Source organism: Salvelinus alpinus, chromosome 17, assembly GCF_045679555.1.
Source record: "Salvelinus alpinus chromosome 17, SLU_Salpinus.1, whole genome shotgun sequence".
NCBI classification, from domain to species: Eukaryota; Metazoa; Chordata; class Actinopteri; order Salmoniformes; family Salmonidae; genus Salvelinus; species Salvelinus alpinus.
The window spans coordinates 37444422-37465393 of record NC_092102.1 but is presented as its reverse complement, the minus strand read 5'-3'; the positions used below and the strand labels follow the sequence as shown (position 1 = coordinate 37465393).

The following is a 20972-nucleotide window of genomic DNA, read 5'->3' as shown; positions in this document are numbered from 1 at the left end:
TGCCAGATTTCCTCCAGACGTGATGATTGGGATTCAGGCCAGAGTAAAATCTTGGTTTCATCAGACCAGAGAATCTTGTTTCTCATGGTCTGAGAGTCTTTAGGTGCCTTTTGGCAAACTCCAAGCGGGCTGTCATGTGCCTTTTACTAAGAAGTGGCTTCCATCTGGCCATTCTACCATAAAGGCCTGATTGGTGCAGTGCTGCAGAGATGGTTGTCCTTCTGGAAGGTTCTCCCATCTCCACAGAGGAACTCTGGAGCTCTGTCAGAGTGACCATCGGGTGCTTGGTCACCTCCCTGACCAAGGCCCTTCTCCCCCAATTGCTCAGTGTGGCCGGGCGAAAACTCTAAGAAGAGTCTTGGTTGTTCCAAACTTCTTCCATTTATGAGTGATGGGAGGGCAATGTGTTCTTGGGGACCTTCAATTCTGCAGACATTTTATAATACCCTTCTACATCTGCATTGCTTTCTGTTTGGGGTTTTTAGGCTGGATTTCTGTATAGCACTTTGTGACATCGGCTGATGTAAAAATGTCTTTATAAATGTATTTGATTGATTGATTGAGAATACCCTTTCCTGTTTCAGCATGGCAATGCCCCGTGCACAAAGCGAGGTCCATACAGAAATGGTTTGTCGAGATCGGTGTGGAAGAATGTGATTGGCTTGCACAGAGCCCTGACCTCAAACCCATTGAACACCTTTGGGATGAATTGGAACGCCGATTGCGAGCCAGGCCTAATCGCCCAACATCAGTGCCCGACCTCACTAATGCTCTTGTGGCTGAATGGAATCTGGTCCCCGCAGCAACGTTCCAACATCTAGTGGAAAGCCATCCCAGAAGAGTGGAGGCTGTTATAGCATTAATGCCCATGATTTTGGAATGAGATGTTCGACGAGCAGGCTTCCACATACTGTTGGTCATGTAGTGTATGTGTGTGCAGGAAGTTGGCCCTAAGGATTTGTGTTAGCTGGATGAAAGCTGTATTTGTGTAGATCTGTGTCCCTCTGAGCAATATAGAGTCTCAGTTGGAGGAGTATTGTGTTTTGAGGCCACATCTCACAGTGACATTCAGGGCTGGGTGGAAATAAGACTGATTAAATGTTGAATGGATGATTACACTGATGCATTCTTTCATTTGGATGTGGATGGATGTGTTACATTGGATATTAGGATACTGTTGTTGTACATTGTGGTTGGTTGAGTAATGGACCTTGCCTATATTGTACTTTGGAGATTCCTTGCTCATTTGGATGTAATTTACCTTCATCACCCAAGTTCAGTCTTTCTTAACCCTCTATTCCCCTCTCTCCCTTCCTCTCTCTCTTCCCCCCTCTCTCCCTTTTCCCCTCTCTCCCTTTTCCCCTCTCTCCCTTTTTGCCTCTCTCTCTGCAGTTGGTGGCATTGGAGAGACAGGTGTTTGACTTCCTGGGGTACCAGTGGGCGCCCATCCTGGCCAACTTCTTCCACATCATCATCGTCATCCTCGGCCTCTTCGGCACCATACAATACCGACCACGCTACATTGTAGTGGTGAGTACAAACACGCACATACACACACACACAAACGCACGCATGTATGTACACACGTGTCAGCCCAAATTGTATTGAACCATTTATCCATTTATTCAAACTCCCAAGATCCCTCCCCTTGAACACATTGTTTGTTGTCTTAATCTATCAGTAAGTACATTTAATTAATGACTCAACTTCCGTTCATTTCACACTCAGAGTGCACCCTAAAGCCAACCTCAACAAAAATGTTAGTACTAGCCAAGAACAAAAGCCTGGCCATCTTGTAGCACTGCAGGACCAGGTTTGAAAAATACAATGGAATGTCCTAGAAGGTTTTAGATTGAAGATCACTAATGTTCTAAACTGAACAAAAATCTAAATGCAACATGCAACAATTTAAAATATTTTACTTGAAATCAGTCAATTGAAATAAATGTATTAGGCCCTAATCTATGGATTGCACATGAGTGGAGAGGGGTGCAGCCATGGGTGGGCCTAGGAGGGCATAGGCCCACCCACTGGGGGGCCAGGTCCAGCCAATCAGAATGACTTTCCCCCACAAAAGGGTTTTATTACAGACATAAATACTCCTTCAAATAGGATGGATGAAGCTAAGAAACAATAAAAGATTCACAAAGACATAAAAAATATTTTAGCAAAGCTCCATTTGGGTGTTAATGTGGAAAGGAAGTCAAAGGGCGAGGGAGAGAGAAAAGACAGATTGGAGGGAATGTGTGAGAGGTCGGAGGGAGGAGAATAACCAAAGGCAAGAGAGGATACAGGGATAAGAAGGAAAGAATAGTGTCAGCTATCTTAGGAAAAAGGAGGGAGGATGAAAAGAGGAGGGAGAGGAGTTGAACGGAGAGAGTAACTAAAGAGCAGATAGAGGGAAGAATACTTGTGTGTCAGCGTTCTTGAAAAAAAGAAGGGAAGGGATTTGGTGACTCAACGTGTTACATGTCTGTAGGGAGGGTAAGTTCTCTACTGTCTTTAGGTTAGGATGAGTAGGGAGATGATGTCACATGATCTCAGTATATATACACCTGTTCTGAAAGGCCCCAGAGTCTGCAACACCACTAAGCAAGGGGCACCACCAAGCAAGCGGCACCATGAAGATCAAGGAGCTCTCTAAACAGGTCAAAGACAAAGTTGTGGAGAAGTACAGATCAGGGTTGGGTTATAATTTTTTTTTTTAAACGTTGAACATCCCACAGAGCACCATTAAATCCATTATTAAAAAATGGAAAGAATATGGCACCACAACAAACCTGTCAAGAGAGGGCTGCCACCAAAACTCACGGACCAGGCAAGGAGGGTATTAACCTCTAACGAGCCTCTACCCCGGGTCCGGGATCACCCCTCACCCCCCCCACACACTGATTAGCATAGCTAGCATAGCTTCACAAGTAGATAGTAGCATCTAAATATCATTAAATCACAAGTCCAAGACACCAGATGAAAGATACAGATCTTGTGAATAAAGCCACCATTTCAGATTTTTAAAATGTTTTACAGGGAAGACAAAATATGTAAATCTATTAGCTAAACACGTTAGCAAAATACACCACTTTTCTAACTCCATCAGTTTCTTACTACTTCAGGTGCTATCACCAATTCGGCTAAACTAAGATATTGATAGCCACTAACCAAGAAAAAACCTCTTCAGATGACAGTCTGATAACATATTTATGGTATAGGATAGGTTTTGTTAGAAAAAAGTGCGTATTTCAGGTAGAAATCACAGTTTACAATTGCACCTACCATCACAAGACGACTAGAATTACTATAGAGAGCAACGTGTATGACCAATTTACTCTTAATAAAACATTTCATAAGAATAGACAAAGCATAGCAATGGAAAGACCCAGATCTTGTGATTCCAGACAATATTTCAGATTTTCTAAGCGTTTTACAGCGAAAACACAATAAATCGATAAGTTAGCATACCACATGTGAAAACGTTACCAGAGCATCGATTCCAGCCAAAGAGCGCTATAACGTAATCACCGCCAAAATATATTAATTTTTTCACTAACCTTCTCAGAATTCTTCCGATGACACTCCTGTAACATCATTTTACAACATACATATACAGTTTGTTCGAAAATGTGCATATTTAGCCATACAAAACCGTGGTTACACAATGAAAATACTAGGAAATCAAGCCTCAAAATGTCTGACGTCATCTTTCAGAGTGATCTAGTTTAATTGAAAGCTAATCATATACTTGACTAAAAAATACAGGGTTGACAGGAATCGAAAGACAAATTAGTTCTTAATGCAATCGCTGATTTACATTTTTTAAATTATCCTTACTTTTCAATACAGGTTGCGCCAAGCGAAGCTATAGCAAACAAGATGGCGACATAAAAGTTTAACATTTATCGACAGAAACACGATTTATCATCATAAATTGTTCTTACTGTGAGCTGTTCTTCCATCAGAATCTTGGGCAAAGAATCCTTTCTTGGGTCGAATCTTCTTTTGGTCGATAGATGTCCTCTGTCCTTCGAAATATCCACTAACGATCGAACGGGACCCCGAAACGTGTCCAAAGTTTCAGAGTGCACAACAAAGAAATTCCTCAAAATCGCACTAAACGGATATAAATTGCTATAAAACGGTTCAAATTAACTACATTATGATGTTTTTAACAACTATAACGACTGAAAACATGACCGGAGAAATATCACTCTCTAAACAACGATTTGGAAGGAGGCAGGTCTGATGTCCATTTTGCGCATGACGCATGCAGGAAGAGAGCGGTACTTCTACGTTTTCGTGTTTTATAGTGGCTCTGATTGCGCAATCGAATCCATTCAAAACGTGATGACGTACTGACACCCAGAGGAAGACGTAGGCAGTGTCGGTTTCTCTATAGCATCTACTGGCACCTTAAAACCGATCCCAGATCAGGGGTAAAAATTTCTGAAATCTGACTCCCTGTCAGGAAAAGTGATGTAGAAGTAGTTCTGTACCACTCAGAGACAAAATTCCAACGGCTATAGAAACTAGAAAGTGTTTTCTATCCAATAATAACAATAATATGCATATTGTACGATCAAGAATTGAGCACGAGGCAGTTTAATTTGGAGACCAAAAAATGCTAATGCGGAACAGCACCCCCTATAGTTGCAAGAAGTTAATCAGAGAGGCAACAAAGAGACCAAAGATAACCCTGAAGGAGCTGCAAAGCGGAGATTGGAGTATCTATCCATAGGACCACTTTAAGCCGTACACTCCAGAGAGCTGAGCTTTACGGAAGAGTGTCCAGAAAAAAGCCATTGCTTAAAGAAAACAATAAGCAAACATGTTTGGTGTTCGCCAAAAGGCATGTGGGAGACTCCCCAAACATATGGAAGAAGGTACTCTGGTCAGATGAGACTAAAATGTAGCTTTTTAGCCATCAAGGAAAACGGTATGTCTGGCACAAACCCAACACCTCTCATCACCCCGAGAACGCCATCCCCACCGTGAAGCACGGTGGTGGCAGCATCATGCTGTGGGGATGTTTTTCATCGGCAGGGAATGGCAAACTGGTCAGAATTTAAGGAATGATGGATGGAGCTAAATACATTCTTGAGGGATGTAACCTGTTTCAGTCTTCCAGAGATTTGAGACTGGGACGGAGGTTCACTTTCCAGCAGGACAATGACCCTAAGCATACTGCTAAAGCAACACTCAAGTGGTTTAAGGGGAAACATTTAAATGTCTTGGAATGGCCTAGTCAATGCCCAGACCTCAATCCAATTGAGAATATGTGGTATGACTTAAAGATTGCTGTACAGCAGAAAAACCCATCCAACTTGAAGCAGCTGGAGCAGTTTTGCCTTGAAGAATGGGCAAAAATCCCAGTGGCTAGATGTGCCAAGCTTATAGAGACATACCCCAAGAGACTTGCAGCTGTAATTGCTGCAAAAGGTGGCTCTACAAAGTATTGACTTTGTTAGTGAATAGTTTGTTATTTTCAGTTTTTTGTCTTTTTTGTTTTTTTGTCTACACAAAGCCCACAGACCGCAATATCTTGCTATGTGCGGATAGTATGCATCCCCTTCCCCTCAAGAATGGTCTACCATATAGCCAGTTATGCATGGTTAAACCAATCTGTGGCCACCAGACAGATTTTGACAGCAATGCTAAAATAATGACAGATACATTCAAAATGAGAGGCTACAAGGACAAAACTCTTGAAGCTGCTATGATGAAAATCTCAAAAACCAAGAGGGGAATTACTAAAATCTCAACCAAAGAAGAAAAACAATGCAACCGTCTTTTGCACTAAGTGCACCAAGGGTTTGGAGAAAATGAAAGCAATCCTGAAAAGTGTTGGCATATTCTGCAATCAGACAAAAAAATCTCACACATGGACCCCCACTGGTGCTCTACTGTAAGTGTGGTCGCAATATTGGAGATAGTTTGGTGAGATCTGACCTGCCCCCTGAGCCCACTCAGACACTCTTGACACCTATCCAAAATGGGAACTACAAATGTGGCTCATGTGCACAGTGTAATAGCACTATAAAAACATCCTTCTTCAGACACCCACATACAGGTCAACATCCCTGTTAGGGGTAACATCTCATGCAAGACCAAGGGAGTAATCTATCTCATCACCTGTTCATGTGGAAAAGCCTACAAAGGGAGGCTTACTGGATATCCTATCTAAAAACATTGACCCCATTTGGTCTGAATATTGACTTTGATTTCAGGCCCTTATGAACAATTCTTTCTTTTTTGAACAAGTCTTATAAATTGATATATTCTTTCTACAGCTTATTAGCGTACACCTAATATGTTCCCCCTGTTGATGATGCTCATTATACATTAAGGTTGAACCAAAAGATTACTTGTAACAAATATGAAATGAAATACGAAACATTTAAATCTGTGAAATTGAATTAAACAATAATGTATGTTGATGCTAATATGCCGTACAATATTCAATTATGTTTCTATATGATAATAATAGCCTAATATATTTAATATGCCATAAACGATTGTTTTTTTAAAGTTTCACTAATTCATTCTAATTAACTTTATCATTATGACACACCCCTCACTATTGTCATTGGTTGCACTAATTCCACTGTTTGTCTACATAACCTGGTTCAAGTATTCATGACATTACCCTGAAGAAGGTACAGTGATGCCGAAACGTTGGTAAATACCCAATAAATGACTGGGAGTTTATATATGGAGTGTGCGACTTTCTTTAGTTTGTTGTTTGTAACATAGACCCTTTGTAAACACTGTTAATTGAATTATATCTTAGACCTGTTTATGCCCCTCCATTAAACCCTCAGCTGGTTTAAAACCCAACTCCTTCAAGTCTTAATGGACTTACAGCAGCTTTAGCATGAAGGCCAGAGGGGGTATTACACTTGAATCAATGAAAGGTGAAGTGCAGTGTAGAGTGTGTTCCATAACAGCATTCACACAGAGATCTTTCATTTCTGTTCTGACTTATTTCAATGTATGATGTGTTCTGATGTTTTATGAACCCATGTGTCTGTAAGTGTGTATAAATTCCACCATGCATGTAGTTAATATGTAGTTAAGCGGTGTTGTGTTTGTGTCCTATACAGTACACAGTGTGGATGGCTCTCTGGGTGGCCTGGAATGTCTTCATCATTTGTTACTACCTGGATGTGGGAGACTTGACCAAGGTAGGCCCTATTCTCTCTGACTCACAAGTCAACTACACTACAGGTCAACTACACTACAGGTCAACTACACTACAGGTCAACTACTGGTCAACTACACTACAGGTCAACTACACCACAGGTCAACTACACTACAGGTCAACTACACCACAGGTCAACTACACTACAGGTCAAGTATAGGTCAACTAAAGGTCAACTACACTACAGGTCAACTACACTACAGGTCAACTACACTACAGGGCAACTACACTACAGGGCAACTACACTACAGGTCAACTATACTACAGGTCAAGTATAGGTCAACTAAAGGTCAACTATACTACAGGTCAACTACACTACAGGTCAACTACACTACAGGTCAACTACACCACAGGTCAACTACACTACAGGTCAACTATACTACAGGTCAACTACACTACAGGTCAACTACACCACAGGTCAACTACACTACAGGTCAAGTATAGGTCAACTAAAGGTCAACTATACTACAGATCAACTACACTACAGGTCAACTACACTACAGGTCAACTACACTACAGGTCAAGTATAGGTCAACTAAAGGTCAACTATACTACAGGTCAACTACACTACAGGTCAACTACACTACAGGTCAACTACACTACAGGTCAAGTATAGGTCAACTAAAGGTAAACTACACTACAGGTCAACTACACTACAGGTCAACTACACTACAGGTCAAGTATAGGTCAACTAAAGGTCAACTATACTACAGGTCAACTACACTACAGGGCAATTTCACTACAGGTCAACTACACTACAGGTCAACTACACTACAGGGCAACTACACTACAGGTCAAGTATAGGTCAACTACAGGTCAACTATACTACAGGTCAACTACACTACAGGTCAAGTATAGGTCAACTACAGGTCAACTACACTACAGGTCAAGTATAGGACAACTACAGGTCAACTATACTACAGGTCAACTACACTACAGGGCAATTTCACTACAGGTCAACTACACTACAGGGCAATTTCACTACAGGTCAACTACACTACAGGGCAAGTATAGGTCAACTACAGGTCAACTATACTACAGGTCAACTACACTACAGGGCAATTTCACTACAGGTCAACTACACTACAGGGCAATTTCACTACAGGTCAACTACACTACAGGTCAACTACACTACAGGGCAACTACACTACAGGGCAACTACACTACAGGTCAACTACACTACAGGGCAACTACACTACAGGTCAAGTATAGGTCAACTAAAGGTCAACTATACTACAGGTCAACTACACTACAGGTCAAGTATAGGTCAACTAAAGGTCAACTATACTACAGGTCAACTACACTACAGGGCAACTACACTACAGGGCAACTACACTACAGGTCAACTACACTACAGGTCAACTACACTACAGGGCAACTACACTACAGGTCAACTACACTACAGGTCAACTACACTACAGGGCAACTACACTACAGGGCAATTTCACTACAGGTCAACTACACTACAGGGCAATTTCACTACAGGTCAACTACACTACAGGTCAACTACACTACAGGGCAACTACACTACAGGGAAACTACACTACAGGTCAACTACACTACAGGGCAACTACAAGGCTTCTACCTCTATTTTGGAGCTCCCATGACTTGTGTGTATCTTCCACCATTTTGAGATAGGGTATGTCTATATATTCATGTGACATTGAATAAAACATGTGGTCATCCTAGGGAGGTGGGAGCCAGGTGGTGGAAAACATATTCCAAGATCCTCAGTGTCAGGGTTCAGAGAGTAGAGGGCTCAGGAAGATGCCCCGCTACCACATACACACACCCTGACAGGTCTCCTGAGTCTCTGTTTCCGTGCGTTTGGGATTATGGTCATTTCCCTTTCTACTCCCAGTTTGAGAAGTGTGATCTGAGTGCTGAGACTGTTTGATCATATCTGAATTGTGTGTTAGAGAGAGAGAGAGAGAGAGAGAGAGAGAGACTGCAGTTAACTGCTCATTCTGTTTTCATGCTGCCATGTGTTAGGCTGATACTAGTCTGCTATATTTGCCCTATTTCTCATGACACTGTCCCACCCATGTCCAGGGTTAACCCCGGGTGTCCTATCTGTCTCATGTGGAGTAACAGTCAGGCTACAAGGGGTTAAATCCGCTCCTCATCCAATAAGAGGGCTAACACCGAAAACACTCTGTCACATACTAATATGCCTACTCCCAATCTTATGGCCTATGGACAGTGTGTGTGTGCATGAGTGTGTCTCAGGAAATGTGTCTTTGTCTGGTATACCCAAATATTTAGCCAGTTAGTGTCTTAGATTTTATTGTGCCAAAGCTCACACTGCTAAGAGGTAACGACGTTGTAATTAAACAGAAGATGTGAAAGAGTGGTTTGATTTTCCTTTGTATACAGTCATCTTCTCTATATAGAGATCTCACACACACTATACTGACCCATCTCTCTCCAAGGATCAAGCTGTCTGTATCACCCACTGAAACCCGTCACCCCTCCCTTCTAAACACACACACACACACACACACACACACACACACACACACACACACACACACACACACACACACACACACACACACACACACACACACACACACACACACACACACACACACACACACACACACACACACACACACACACACACACTATGACTAGACTTTGCACCATAATGGGGTTTCTCCACTGCTCTCCTAGGGTGTTTTTAGCAGATGAGTTGTTCATCTGGACAAAGAAAGGTACAGTATGTGTGTGCTGTCACCTCCACATCCATCACTTCATCCTTTACTCTTCCCCCTCCTGACTCCTCTTCTCTCCCCTCTGTCCACTTCTATTTTACTCTCTCCATCTATTCTCTTTGTCCTTGTCTCATTCAGCCTACATTTGTCCTCCTCCACGCTCTTTCCTTTCTATCCCCTCCCTCCTTTTCTCTTTCCCTTCCTTCCTGTCGCACCCTGGCCTGACCCCTCCTCCTCCACTCCTCTCCTTTGTCCATTGCCTCCCTGTCCTCTGTTGATCGGCTCTCTGTCTCTTCGTCACACCCAGATGGACTCACTCAGTGATGGGGATCTACATTGATCTGTGAGAAAATGAATATTCATGGTCAAAATAGTTGGATCTGTGGTTGTTTGGGGACAGAGGGGGGGGGGTGTGTGTGTGTGTGTGTGTGTGTGTGTGTGTGTGTGTGTGTGTGTGTGTGTGTGTGTGTGTGTGTGTGTGTGTGTGTGTGTGTGTGTGTGTGTGTGTGTGTGTGTGTGTGTGTGTGTGGTGGGCCCCAGCTCAGCCTGTTCTCGGCTCGTATAATGAGGCATGTAGAGACCAGCTGCTGGGGGCTGGGCTGCAACACAACAGATGGAGCCAGCCTGCCTTCCCAACACTGAATATATTGGCCAGGAGGGTAGACAACTAATGGACAACACACACACACACACACACTGAATCTTATTCTGGCCCGAACCAAATCCGCTATGCACCTACGTACACACACACCTCCTGACTCATTCAAACCCTGTAACGATAGTACATACACACACACACACCCCAACAGTGATCCCTCCCTGTGAATTAACCTTGGATCTAGTCACGTGGAGGGTTGATTTGTGCATTAGGGTCTGTGAGTGAATAACAATGACAGTGTTGAAAGGGAGCTTCTCAGTTAGACCTTCTGACTGCGGGGCAGCTGTGGGGTTAGATTGCTGTATTGGGGTATTGATTGACGTTTGTGTAAGTGTTTGTGTAGGTCCATGTGTATGTTTGTCTATTTACAAATGTTTGTCTGTGCATATTTTGTTACATGTTAATGTGTGTATTCAACATGTGTTGAATGTGTGTATTCAACCTCTTGTTACAGGACAGTGACCTGCTGACGTTTAACATCTCGGCTCACCACTCGTGGTGGAGTGAACACGGTCCAGGGTGTGTGAGGAGAGAGATGACCCAGCCAGGGGTGGGGACCGTGGACAGCCAGTCCTACATCTCTGTCATGGGCTGTCTCATGGAGTACCAGTACATAGAGGTCCTACACAGTGGAACACAGATCCTCATCGCTGTGAGTATTGGTGTTATACCTTTATACACACACACAGACAACATCACCGGTCGTGTCTCTCACGGTGGAAGCCTAGTCACTGTGATTGTAGTGGCCCCTGTGCTTGGGTTATTGGGGTAGAGATATTGGAGAGTGGATCAGGAGACAGAGATCTGTTCTCTATAGACTCCGTTGTTATTATTTTGTCTCTCTCTCCCTCCCTCGTCCCTGTCTTGCTCTTTCCCTCCCTCGCCCCTGTCGTGCTCTCTCTCTCTCGACCCCTGTCGTGCTCTCTCTCTCTCGACCCCTGTCGTGCTCTCTCGCTCTCGGCCCCTGTCGTGCTCTCTCTCTCCCTCCCTCGGCCCCTGTCGTGCTCTCTCTCTCTCCCTCCCTCAGCCCCTGTCGTGCTCCCTCTCTCCCTCCCTCGGCCCCTCTTGTGCTCTCTCTCCCTCCCTCCCTCGGCCTCTCGTGCTCTTTCCCTCCCTCGTCCCTGTCTTGCTTTCCCTCCCTCGCCCCTGTTGTGCTCTCTCTCTCTCGGCCCCTGTCGTGCTCTCTCTCTCCCTCCCTCGGCCCCTGTCGTGCTCTCTCTCTCCCTCTCTCGGCCTATCGTGCTCTCTCTCTCCCTCCCGCGGACCCTGTCATGCTCTCTCTCTCTCCCTCCCTCGGCCTCTCGTGCTCTCTCTCTCCCTCACTCGGCCCCTGTCGTGCTCTCTCTCTCCCTCACTCGGCCCCTGTCGTGCTCTCTCTCTCCCTCCCTCGGCCCCTGTCGTGCTCTCTCTCTCCCTCACTCAGCCCCGGTCGTGATCCCTCTCTCTCCCTCCCTCCCTCGGCCCCTGGCGTGCTCTCTCTCTCCCTCTCTCGGCCTATCGTGCTCTCTCTCTCCCTCCCGCGGACCATGTCATGCTCTCTCTCTCTCCCTCCCTCGGCCTCTCGTGCTCTCTCTCTCCCTCACTCGGGCTCTCGTGCTCTCTCTCTCCCTCACTCGGCCCCTGTCGTGCTCTCTCTCTCCCTCTCTCGGCCTATCGTGCTCTCTCTCCCTCACTCGGCCCCTGTCACGCTCTCTCTCTCCCTCACTCGGCCCCTGTCGTGCTCTCTCTCTTACTCCCTCCCTCGGCCCCTATCGTGCTCCCTCTCTCTCCCTCCCTCGGACCCTGTCGTGCTCTCTCTCCCTCCCTCGACCCCTCTTGTGCTCTCTCTCCCTCCCTCCCTAGGCCTCTCGTGCTCTTTCCCTCCCTTGTCCCTGTCTTGCTTTCCCTCCCTCGCCCCTGTCGTGCTCTCTCTCTCTCGGCCCCTGTCGTGCTCTCTCTCTCTGCCTCCCTCGGCCCCTGTCCTGCTCTCTCTCTCCCTCTCTCGGCCTATCATGCTCTCTCTCTCCCTCCCTCGGCCCCTGTCGTGCTCTCTCTCTCCCTCCCACGGACCCTGTCGTGCTCTCTCTCTCTGCTTCCCTCGGCCCCTGTCCTGCTCTCTCTCTCCCTCTCTCGGCCTATCGTGCTCTCTCTCTCCCTCCCGCGGACCCTGTCGTGCTCTCTCTCTCTCCCTCTCTCGGCCTATCGTGCTCTCTCTCTCCCTCCCTCGGCCCCTGTCGTGCTCTCTCTCTCCCTCCCTCTGCCACTGTCGTGCTCCCTCTCTCTCCCTCCCTCGGCCCCTGTCGTGCTCCCTCTCTCTCCCTCCCTCGGCCCCTGTCGCGCTCCTTCTCTCTCCCTCGACCCCTGTCGTGCTCTCTCTCTCCCTCTCTCCCTCCCTCTCTCTCTCTCTCCCTCTGTCCCTCCCTCCCTCTCTCCCTCTCTCTCTCTGTCTCTCTCTCTCTCTCCCTCCCTCGGACCCTGTCGTTCTCTCTCTCTCCCCCTCAGCCCCTGTCGTGCTCCCTCTCTCTCCCTCCCTCGGCCCCTGTCGCGCTCCTTCTCTCTCCCTCCCTCGACCCCTGTCGTGCTCTTTCTCTCCCTCTCTCCCTCCCTCTCTCTCTCTTTCCCTCTCTCCCTCCCTCCTTCTCTCTCTCTCTCTCTCTCTCTCTCTCTCTCTCTCTCTCTCTCTCTCTCTCTCTCTCTCTCTCTCTCTCTCTCTCTCTCTCTCTCTCTCTCTCTCTCTCCCTCCCTCGGCCCCTGTCGTGCTCTCTCTCTCCCTCTCTCGGCCTATCGTGCTCTCTCTCTCCCTCCCTCGGCCCCTGTCGTGCTCACTCTCTCTCCCTCACTCGGGCTCTCGTGCTCTCTCTCTCCCTCACTCGGCCCCTGTCGTGCTCTCTCTCTCCCTACCTCGGCCCCTGTCGTGCTCCCTCTCTCTCCCTCCCTCTACCCCTGTCGTGCTCCCTCTCTCTCCCTCCCTCGGCCCCTGTCGTGCTCTCTCTCTCCCTCCCTCAGCCCCTGTCGTGCTCCCTCTCTCTCCCTCCCTCAGCCCCTGTCATGCTCTCTCTCTCTCCCTCCCTCAGCCCCTGTCGTGCTCCCTCTCTCTCCCTCCCTCGGACCCTGTCGTGCTCTCTCTCTCTCCCTCCCTCGACCCCTGTCGTGCTCTCTCTCTCCCTCCCTCGGCCCCTGTCGGGTTCTCTCTCCCTCTCTCCCTCCCTCAGCCCCTGTCGTGCTCCCTCTCTCCCTCCCTCTGCCCCTCTTGTACTCTCTCTCCCTCCCTCCCTCGGCCTCTCGTGCTCTTTCCCTCCCTTGTCCCTGTCTTGCTTTCCCTCCCTCGCCCCTGTCGTGCTCTCTCTCTCTCCCTCCCTCGGACCCTGTCGTGCTCCCTCTCTCTCCCTCCCTCGGCCCCTGTCGTGCTCTCTCTCTCTCCCTCCCTCGAAACCCTGTCGTTCTCTCTCTCTCTCTCCCTCCCTCGTACCCTGTCGTGCTCTCTCTCTCTCCCTCCCTCGGCCCCTGTCGTGCTCTCGCTCTCTCCCTCCCTTGGCCCCTGTCGTGCTCTCTCTCTCCCTCCCGCGGACCCTGTCGTGCTCTCTCTCTCTCCCTCCCTCGGACCCTGTCGTGCTCCCTCTCTCTCCCTCCCTCTGCCCTTGTCGTGCTCCCTCTCTCTCCCTCCCTCGAAACCCTGTCGTTCTCTCTCTCTCTCCCTCCCTCGTACCCTGTCGTGCTCTCTCTCTCCCTCCCTCGAACCCTGTCGTGCTCTCTCTCTGTCCCTCCCTCGACCCCTGTCGTGCTCTCTCTCTCTCCCTCCCTCGACCCCTGTCGTCCTCTCTCCCTCTCTCCCTCCCTCCCTTTCTCCCTCTCTCCCTCGACCCCTGTCGTGCTCTCTCTCTCCCTCCCTCGGACCCTGTCATGCTCTTTCCCTCCCTCGCCCCTGTCGTGCTCTCTCTCTTTCCCTCCCTCGGCCCCTGTCGTGCTCTCTCCCTCTCTCGGCCTCTCGTGCGCTCTCTCTCTCCCTCCCTCCCTCGGCCCCTGTCGTGCTCTCTCTCTTTCTCCCTCGTGCTCTCTCTCTCCCTCTCTCGGCCTCTCGTGCTCGCTCTCTCCCTCCCTCGGACGCTGTCGTGCTCTCTCTCTCCTTCCCTCCCTCGGCCCCTGTCGTGCTCTCTCTTTCTTTCTCCCTCGTGCTCTCTCTCTCCCTCTCTCGGCCCCTCTCGTGCGCTCTCTCTCTCCCTCCCTCGACCCCTGTCGTGCTCTCTCTCTCTCTCTCTCTCTCTCTCTCTCTCTCTCTCTCTCTCTCTCTCTCTCTCTCTGCCTATGTCATGCTTTATCTTTCTCCCTCCCTCTCTTTATCTCGCTGAATGAAATATGTATCTGTGTTGTTTTGGCTGGGCGAGCCATGCTTTGTGAGCTTGTTGAAACACTGTAATCATAAAGCAATATCATCAACCACCCTGTTGAACAGACACACGCACACACAACACACACACACACGGATGGAGATTTGTAGCTCCCTGTATGATTATAACCCAGTGGCAGAGCAGTGATTCATGTCCTGGGCCGATACCTCCATCAACTAGGATATCATCTCTGAGATAGAGGCATGCCAGGTTCTGTTTTAGGTGACTGTGAAGCCTTGCTATAGCAAGACAGGGCAGAGATACAGATATCCTTAAACTGTCCAATAGCAGGGACACTTGTAAGTGAATGTATTCTACTATAATACAATCTGCTGTGCAACTTACAGCCCAGTAGATGATTTAGTAACTCTGACCTTTCTATGAATGACAGCGACCCTCGAACAATGGGCCCTACCCTGCCTAGTGAATCATGCTGCCCAGTGGGACTGCTGTGTAGGGGTGTAGAAATCCCCATCGTCTGAGGACGGGTCACTATTTAATATATATATATAATAATAAACTACATTTATCAATCTGACTCCAATATTATGTGAGTAAATGCAACAGGCCCTGTCTCTAGAGGATCTGGTCAAGGTACCAAGCCTCTCATCACCATGTAGTATGGTTATAATGAACATGTGTCTAACTTGCATCTTATGCAAATAGCTAATCCTGGCAACCAATGTTCTAGCATTCATTTATTGAGGCAAGCAGATCAGAGATGTCAAGGTGGTACCCAAGCACATGTAGTGTATATGACAACTACCAATAGACCTGCTAAATGATGAACGTATAGTCAATCAAAGAACTACTCTGTAAAACTAGGAATGCATTTACTCAATTCAACTAATATAATTAGTCATGAAAGTATTAACGCTCAAACAATTCCATTGTACATGAACCATATGCTACATTCCAGACTACTCAGAGTAAATGACTATCACCAATAGGCTAAGACTTAACGTGGTGACGCGTCTTCAGTTCAGAATCATCTCGAAGAGAAAAAACGATGTGTCTGATACACACGGTAGCTTGGTAACAAGTTCTCAAAGTATGAACAAATTCGATTAGTCGATTTCACGTTTTCATCTGTCTTCATGCCTCCAACGGTGTCTATGAGAAGGTCCCACCCCGGAGAAAGCCACATATATGGTGTGTTTGACCTATGTGATAGCTCACAGATGGTCAGCCATCCAAACAATTCATAAATCGTGAGTATCTCATTCTCTCATTCTTCCACTACTCTGTGTGTGGGAATGTAGTGTAGAGGGGTTTAGGACACTCCCAATCACTCACACACACGCGCATGCGCACAGTCATGTTTTCACAGGCCCTCTAGAGGGGAGATTAGTCATGATTACATAAATAGGTAGAGGTGCTCATGGTTCTCACCCCAGGCACTATCCCATTCACACTGCCCCATCGACAATCAAGGTAGAATTTGCCCTCCAATACAGGTCTAGGATCAGATTACCATCCCTCCCCCGATCCAAATCTTAACCATTAGGGCGGTGACCCTGTATGAATGTTTAGGGGTAACTTCTACTTAATCCTCCACCCCACTAAAGCTCCTTGGGAAAATACATCAGTGTAGAGTCCTGTGGCTGTGTTCTGAAATGATGTACTACTCCTTACCTCAGGCTATAACAGATGAAGAAGGATTAGACAATGATGTCATAAGGCTATATTTGCTCTGGGAGCCAAATAGAACAACTTTCAATGAAACGTTTGAAATGGTTGACTCCAACAGCCTCCTTTCTTTAATGACAGAAACTCTGTCTAATCCTTCTTTATCTCATGCTGGACCTCAGGCTTTGGTTCTACCATTCACCACCCGAATCCCCCCCACCCGCGCTATGTACTAAGATGGTATTGTCCTCCAGGCATTCTATCCTGTCACCGTGGGAACAGCTCTCTCTGGGAGAGGGAGATTGAGTCTATAAAATCTCCCTGAGTTGTTTTGGTTTGCCTCTCTTTCCTTGATTGTTAAAGAGGAGGGAAGTGAGGGAGAGGAGAGGGAGGGGTGTTTCCCTTTGTCTTTGTGTGGCCTGTACAAGGTCACCCTGGAAAGCCCATTAAATATTTAGCCTGGGAGGAGAATGGTTCATTATGATGAATAATTTGAGTACTGACCAATACTGGAGGCAGTTAGTGCTGTTGTCCTACCAGTTACATTCTTCATGTTTTTGATGTGACTGGAGGAGGTGAAGAGGGGAGGATACTGTACAGAAAGAGAGGAAGATGTATATCTTTCATCGTCATCTCTCTCTTTCTCTCTCTGGGGTTCCTATAGATGATCAATACTTCCAATATCAACTGATTTTATTGTTATTGCCAGTCAGCATAACATGTTTGTTCATCACCACAGGCTCCCTCTCTCCTCTACCCCAGAGCATCTCTTCTCTCTTTCTCTCCTTCTGTTTTTCTCTCCTCCTGCTGTCCTCCCCCTGTCTCCATACATCATCTGTTACATAAACAATGTATATGAGAAGATAACTTTCCTCCAGAGATGGGAGAGAAAAGGTCAGGGTAGTTAGGAGAGAGAGTGAGGGAAGGAGGGAGAGAGAGAGAAAAAAAGGGAGACAGTGTTTTCTCGCTCTCTGAGGGAACATGTAGAATAGGGTAGGATTTTGTGTGAGTACGTGTCATTTTTATAAAGCTAATACAAATGTATTGATATAAGACTGTGGTGGTCTATCACCCTGGTAGTGTGGGACTAATGTGGAACAAAGGAATACTGGAATAGTGTGTGTCAGTTTACACTGGTTATAAACACCCCATCTCTTACATGACCAGTATACAGCACCAGAGAGTTGTCACACACTCCCTCCCTCTCACGATTTATACACACACGCACGCACGCACGCACACACACGCATGCACACACACACAAGTATTATGATCCTAATATAAGTGTAGTCTGCTACCCTTAGGCCCTGCTGAGCTGTGTGTGTGTGTGTGTGGTGTTCCTTGGCTTTCTGTTCCCACCTTAACACTGGTTGGTTGATGTTTCAAGTGATGGAAACCTACCCCCTTTTTTCCTTCTCTATCCCTGTGTGGCTGATTGATGAATGGTTGTCACTGGATGATTGAGGGGTCCACACGAGAGGCCCGCGATGGAGTGACCCCTATGATTACTGCTCTAGGCTGCGTGCACGGGTATGCAGGTGTGCGTGTGTGTGAGAGGCCCTTAACTCTGTAGATGTCTACAGTAAACAGCCAGCTGTATGAAGGAGTGATATAGTGAGACAAGCTGTTGGGAGTGTGTCTGTGTGACAGCTGTATCTGGAGGCCTGTGTTTGCATCCTGCACTGAGACACTCTGCTGTTGTGTGTGTTATGCTACTGGTGTTAGGCGTGTGTCCCTTTTATGTAGGAGAGACCATCAAATGAAGAAGCTTTCAACCACTAATGAAACGCCCGTGTGAAATGTTAGCTACTGTTCAGCAGGAGTGTAACTTGTGAAGCTTGTTCCACCACGTTGAAGCAGTAATACACTGGTGATAACACATGCTGCATTAAAAGTCAGTATAAATCAGTATTAAAACATGTATACATCTGTTTAGTCTAGCTGGCTAAAGCGAGAGAGGAATAGAAAGAGGGATGAAGGGAAATGGGGGAAGGAGGAGAGAGAAGAGAGGGAAAGATTGTAGGGAAGAGGGGGAAGGAGGATAGATCATTTTGTCTGTAGCTGGGCTTTGGAGAGTCAGTGACACGCTATTCAGATAGCATAATAAAACACGACTGCCTCATATTAAACCCCAAAGAGTCTCAACAGAGAGCTTTACTTGTTCATCTATTTTTAGGGGAACAGAGGATTTTTCACCCCAAAAAGGATCAGTTAAACATCAGAGAGGCCGTGGGTGGTGAGGAGGGAGGGACAGAAGGGTATAGAGAGAGAGGCCGTGGGTGGTGGGGAGGGAGGGACAGAAGGGTATAGAGAGAGAGGCCGTGGGTGGTGGGGAGGGAGGGACAGAAGGGTATAGAGAGAGAGGCCGTGGGTGGTGGGGAGGGAGGGACAGAAGGGTATAGAGAGAGAGGCCGTGGGTGGTGGGGAGGGAGGGACAGAAGGGTATAGATAGAGAGGCCGTGGGTGGTGGGGAGGGAGGGACAGAAGGGTATAGAGAGAACGGCCGTGGGTGGTGGGGAGGGAGGGACAGAAGGGTATAGAGAGAGAGGCTGTGGGTGGTGGGGAGGGAGGGACAGAAGGGTATAGAGAGAGAGGTCGTGGGTGGTGGGGAGGGAGGGACAGAAGGGTATAGAGAGAGAGGCCGTGGGTGGTGGGAAGGGAGGGGCAGAATGGTAGAGAGAGAGAGGCCGTGGGTGGTGGGGAGGGAGGGACAGAAGGGTAAAGAGAGAGAGATGTGGTACGTTTGGACCCAGGTGCAGATAAGAGACCAGATGACGAATCAGTGGTTAAGGATAAACATAATACTTTACTGAGAAACAGTAGCCGCAGGATCACAGTACACTGGAAAGGCTCAAACTCACTCAGGAAACAAATGCACACGGTAAACAATTCAAGCTTCTGCAAAGAACAACAGAAAACACCTCTTTTAACAGGGACACAATCATGAAATAATAAGACACACCTGAGTCCAATAAAAGTCTCTAGGGTGGTCTCTGTCAGGAAGAACCATGACTGTACCCCCCCTAGGAGCGGCTCTAGCCTCGGAGCCATGACGACCACCACGTAGTTGTTTGAAGTCTCTTACAAGAATACGGATCCAGGATGTACCGGGCAGGCACCCACGCCCACTCCTCGAGACCGTAGCCCTCCCATTCCACCAGGTACTGCAGGGTCACTTGGACCCGAGCCTCCAGACGCCAAACCGTGTAGGCCATGTGGCCATCCACAAGTCGAGGGCGCGGAGGAGCAGGTGTGGGTGGAGAGAATGGACTGGTCCTTACCAGCTTGAGACAGGAGACATGAAAGGACGGACAGACCCTCATGAACCTCGGAAGCTGGAGACGAATGGTGACTGGGTTGATGCGACTGGGTTGATGCGCGAGACCACCTTTTTAAGGGAAGATCACAGCCACACCCGTTGACCCGGTCGGAGGAGCCGAAAAGGTCTTCGGTGCCGGTTTGCCTGATGTTGGTGTCGGGCAGAGGAGCGGAGCAAGGAGGATCGCGCTCTGATCTAGGTGCGGCAACATCGTCGAATGAACGCCTTGGCTGATGGCACCCCCGCTTCGGCTTCTTGTTCAGAAAATGGGGGGCAACCCGAACTGACACTCAAACGGCGACAATCCAGTGGATGAGTTCGGCAGTGTGTTATGAGCATACTCTGCCCAGATGAGGAACTTGCTTCAGTTGCTGGCCTGAGTGGAGACAAAGCAGCAGAGAAACTTCTCCAGCTCTTGGTTGGCCCGCTCAGTTTGCCCATTCGACTAAGGTTGGAACCCCTGGGAGACACTCACCGATGCCCCCAGCAGGGAACAGAATACCGTGTGACGAACTGGGTTCCACGATCTGAGACAATGTCCTGGGGAAGTCTGTGTGGTCAAAAGACATGGATAATCATGAGCTCAGCGGTCTCCTTAGCTGAAGGCAACTTGTGTAAGACGATGAAATGGGCTTCCTTCGAGAACCGATCGACGACCACCAGGATAGTGGTAAGTCCTTGAGATGGAGGTAAAGTCTACAGACAGGTGAGACCAGTTCCTCCTGGGGATGGGCAGAGGTTGGAGCAACCCAGCCAGTTGCTGATGTGAAGTCTTGCTTTAGGGACAGATGGAACAGGCCGCAACAAGGATCTCACACCCTCCATCATGTTGGGACACCAGAATTTCCGCCTCAGGAACACCAATGTCCGATTAACTCCTGGTTGCCCAGTTAATTTAGAGGATTGTTCCCATTGTAGTACTCGGGACATGGGCTGATTGCATTCTTGAATGGAAACTAAACTCTTATGGTCCGTCCAGATCACGAAAGGATGAGGTGCTCCCTCCAACCAGTGTCTCCACCCCTCAAGAGCCCACTTAACTGCCAGGAGCTCCCGGTTTCCTACATCGTAGTTGTGTTCCGCTGGTGTT

At 47.8% G+C, this 20972-nt stretch overlaps 1 protein-coding gene across 3 annotated transcripts in view; it reads left to right on the top strand.

The window, feature by feature from the left end:
• The window catches only part of LOC139542905 (sodium/potassium-transporting ATPase subunit beta-1-interacting protein 4-like), a 130892-nt gene that overhangs the window by 64009 nt on the left and 45911 nt on the right, over positions 1–20972 (top strand). For all 3 annotated transcript variants that reach the window (XM_071348876.1, XM_071348874.1, XM_071348875.1), the window contains exons 2-4: positions 1393–1530; positions 7098–7178; positions 11025–11222. In XM_071348876.1, the coding sequence (XP_071204977.1) occupies positions 1393–1530; positions 7098–7178; positions 11025–11222 (417 nt within the window). The remainder of the gene's footprint in view (positions 1–1392; positions 1531–7097; positions 7179–11024; positions 11223–20972) is intronic.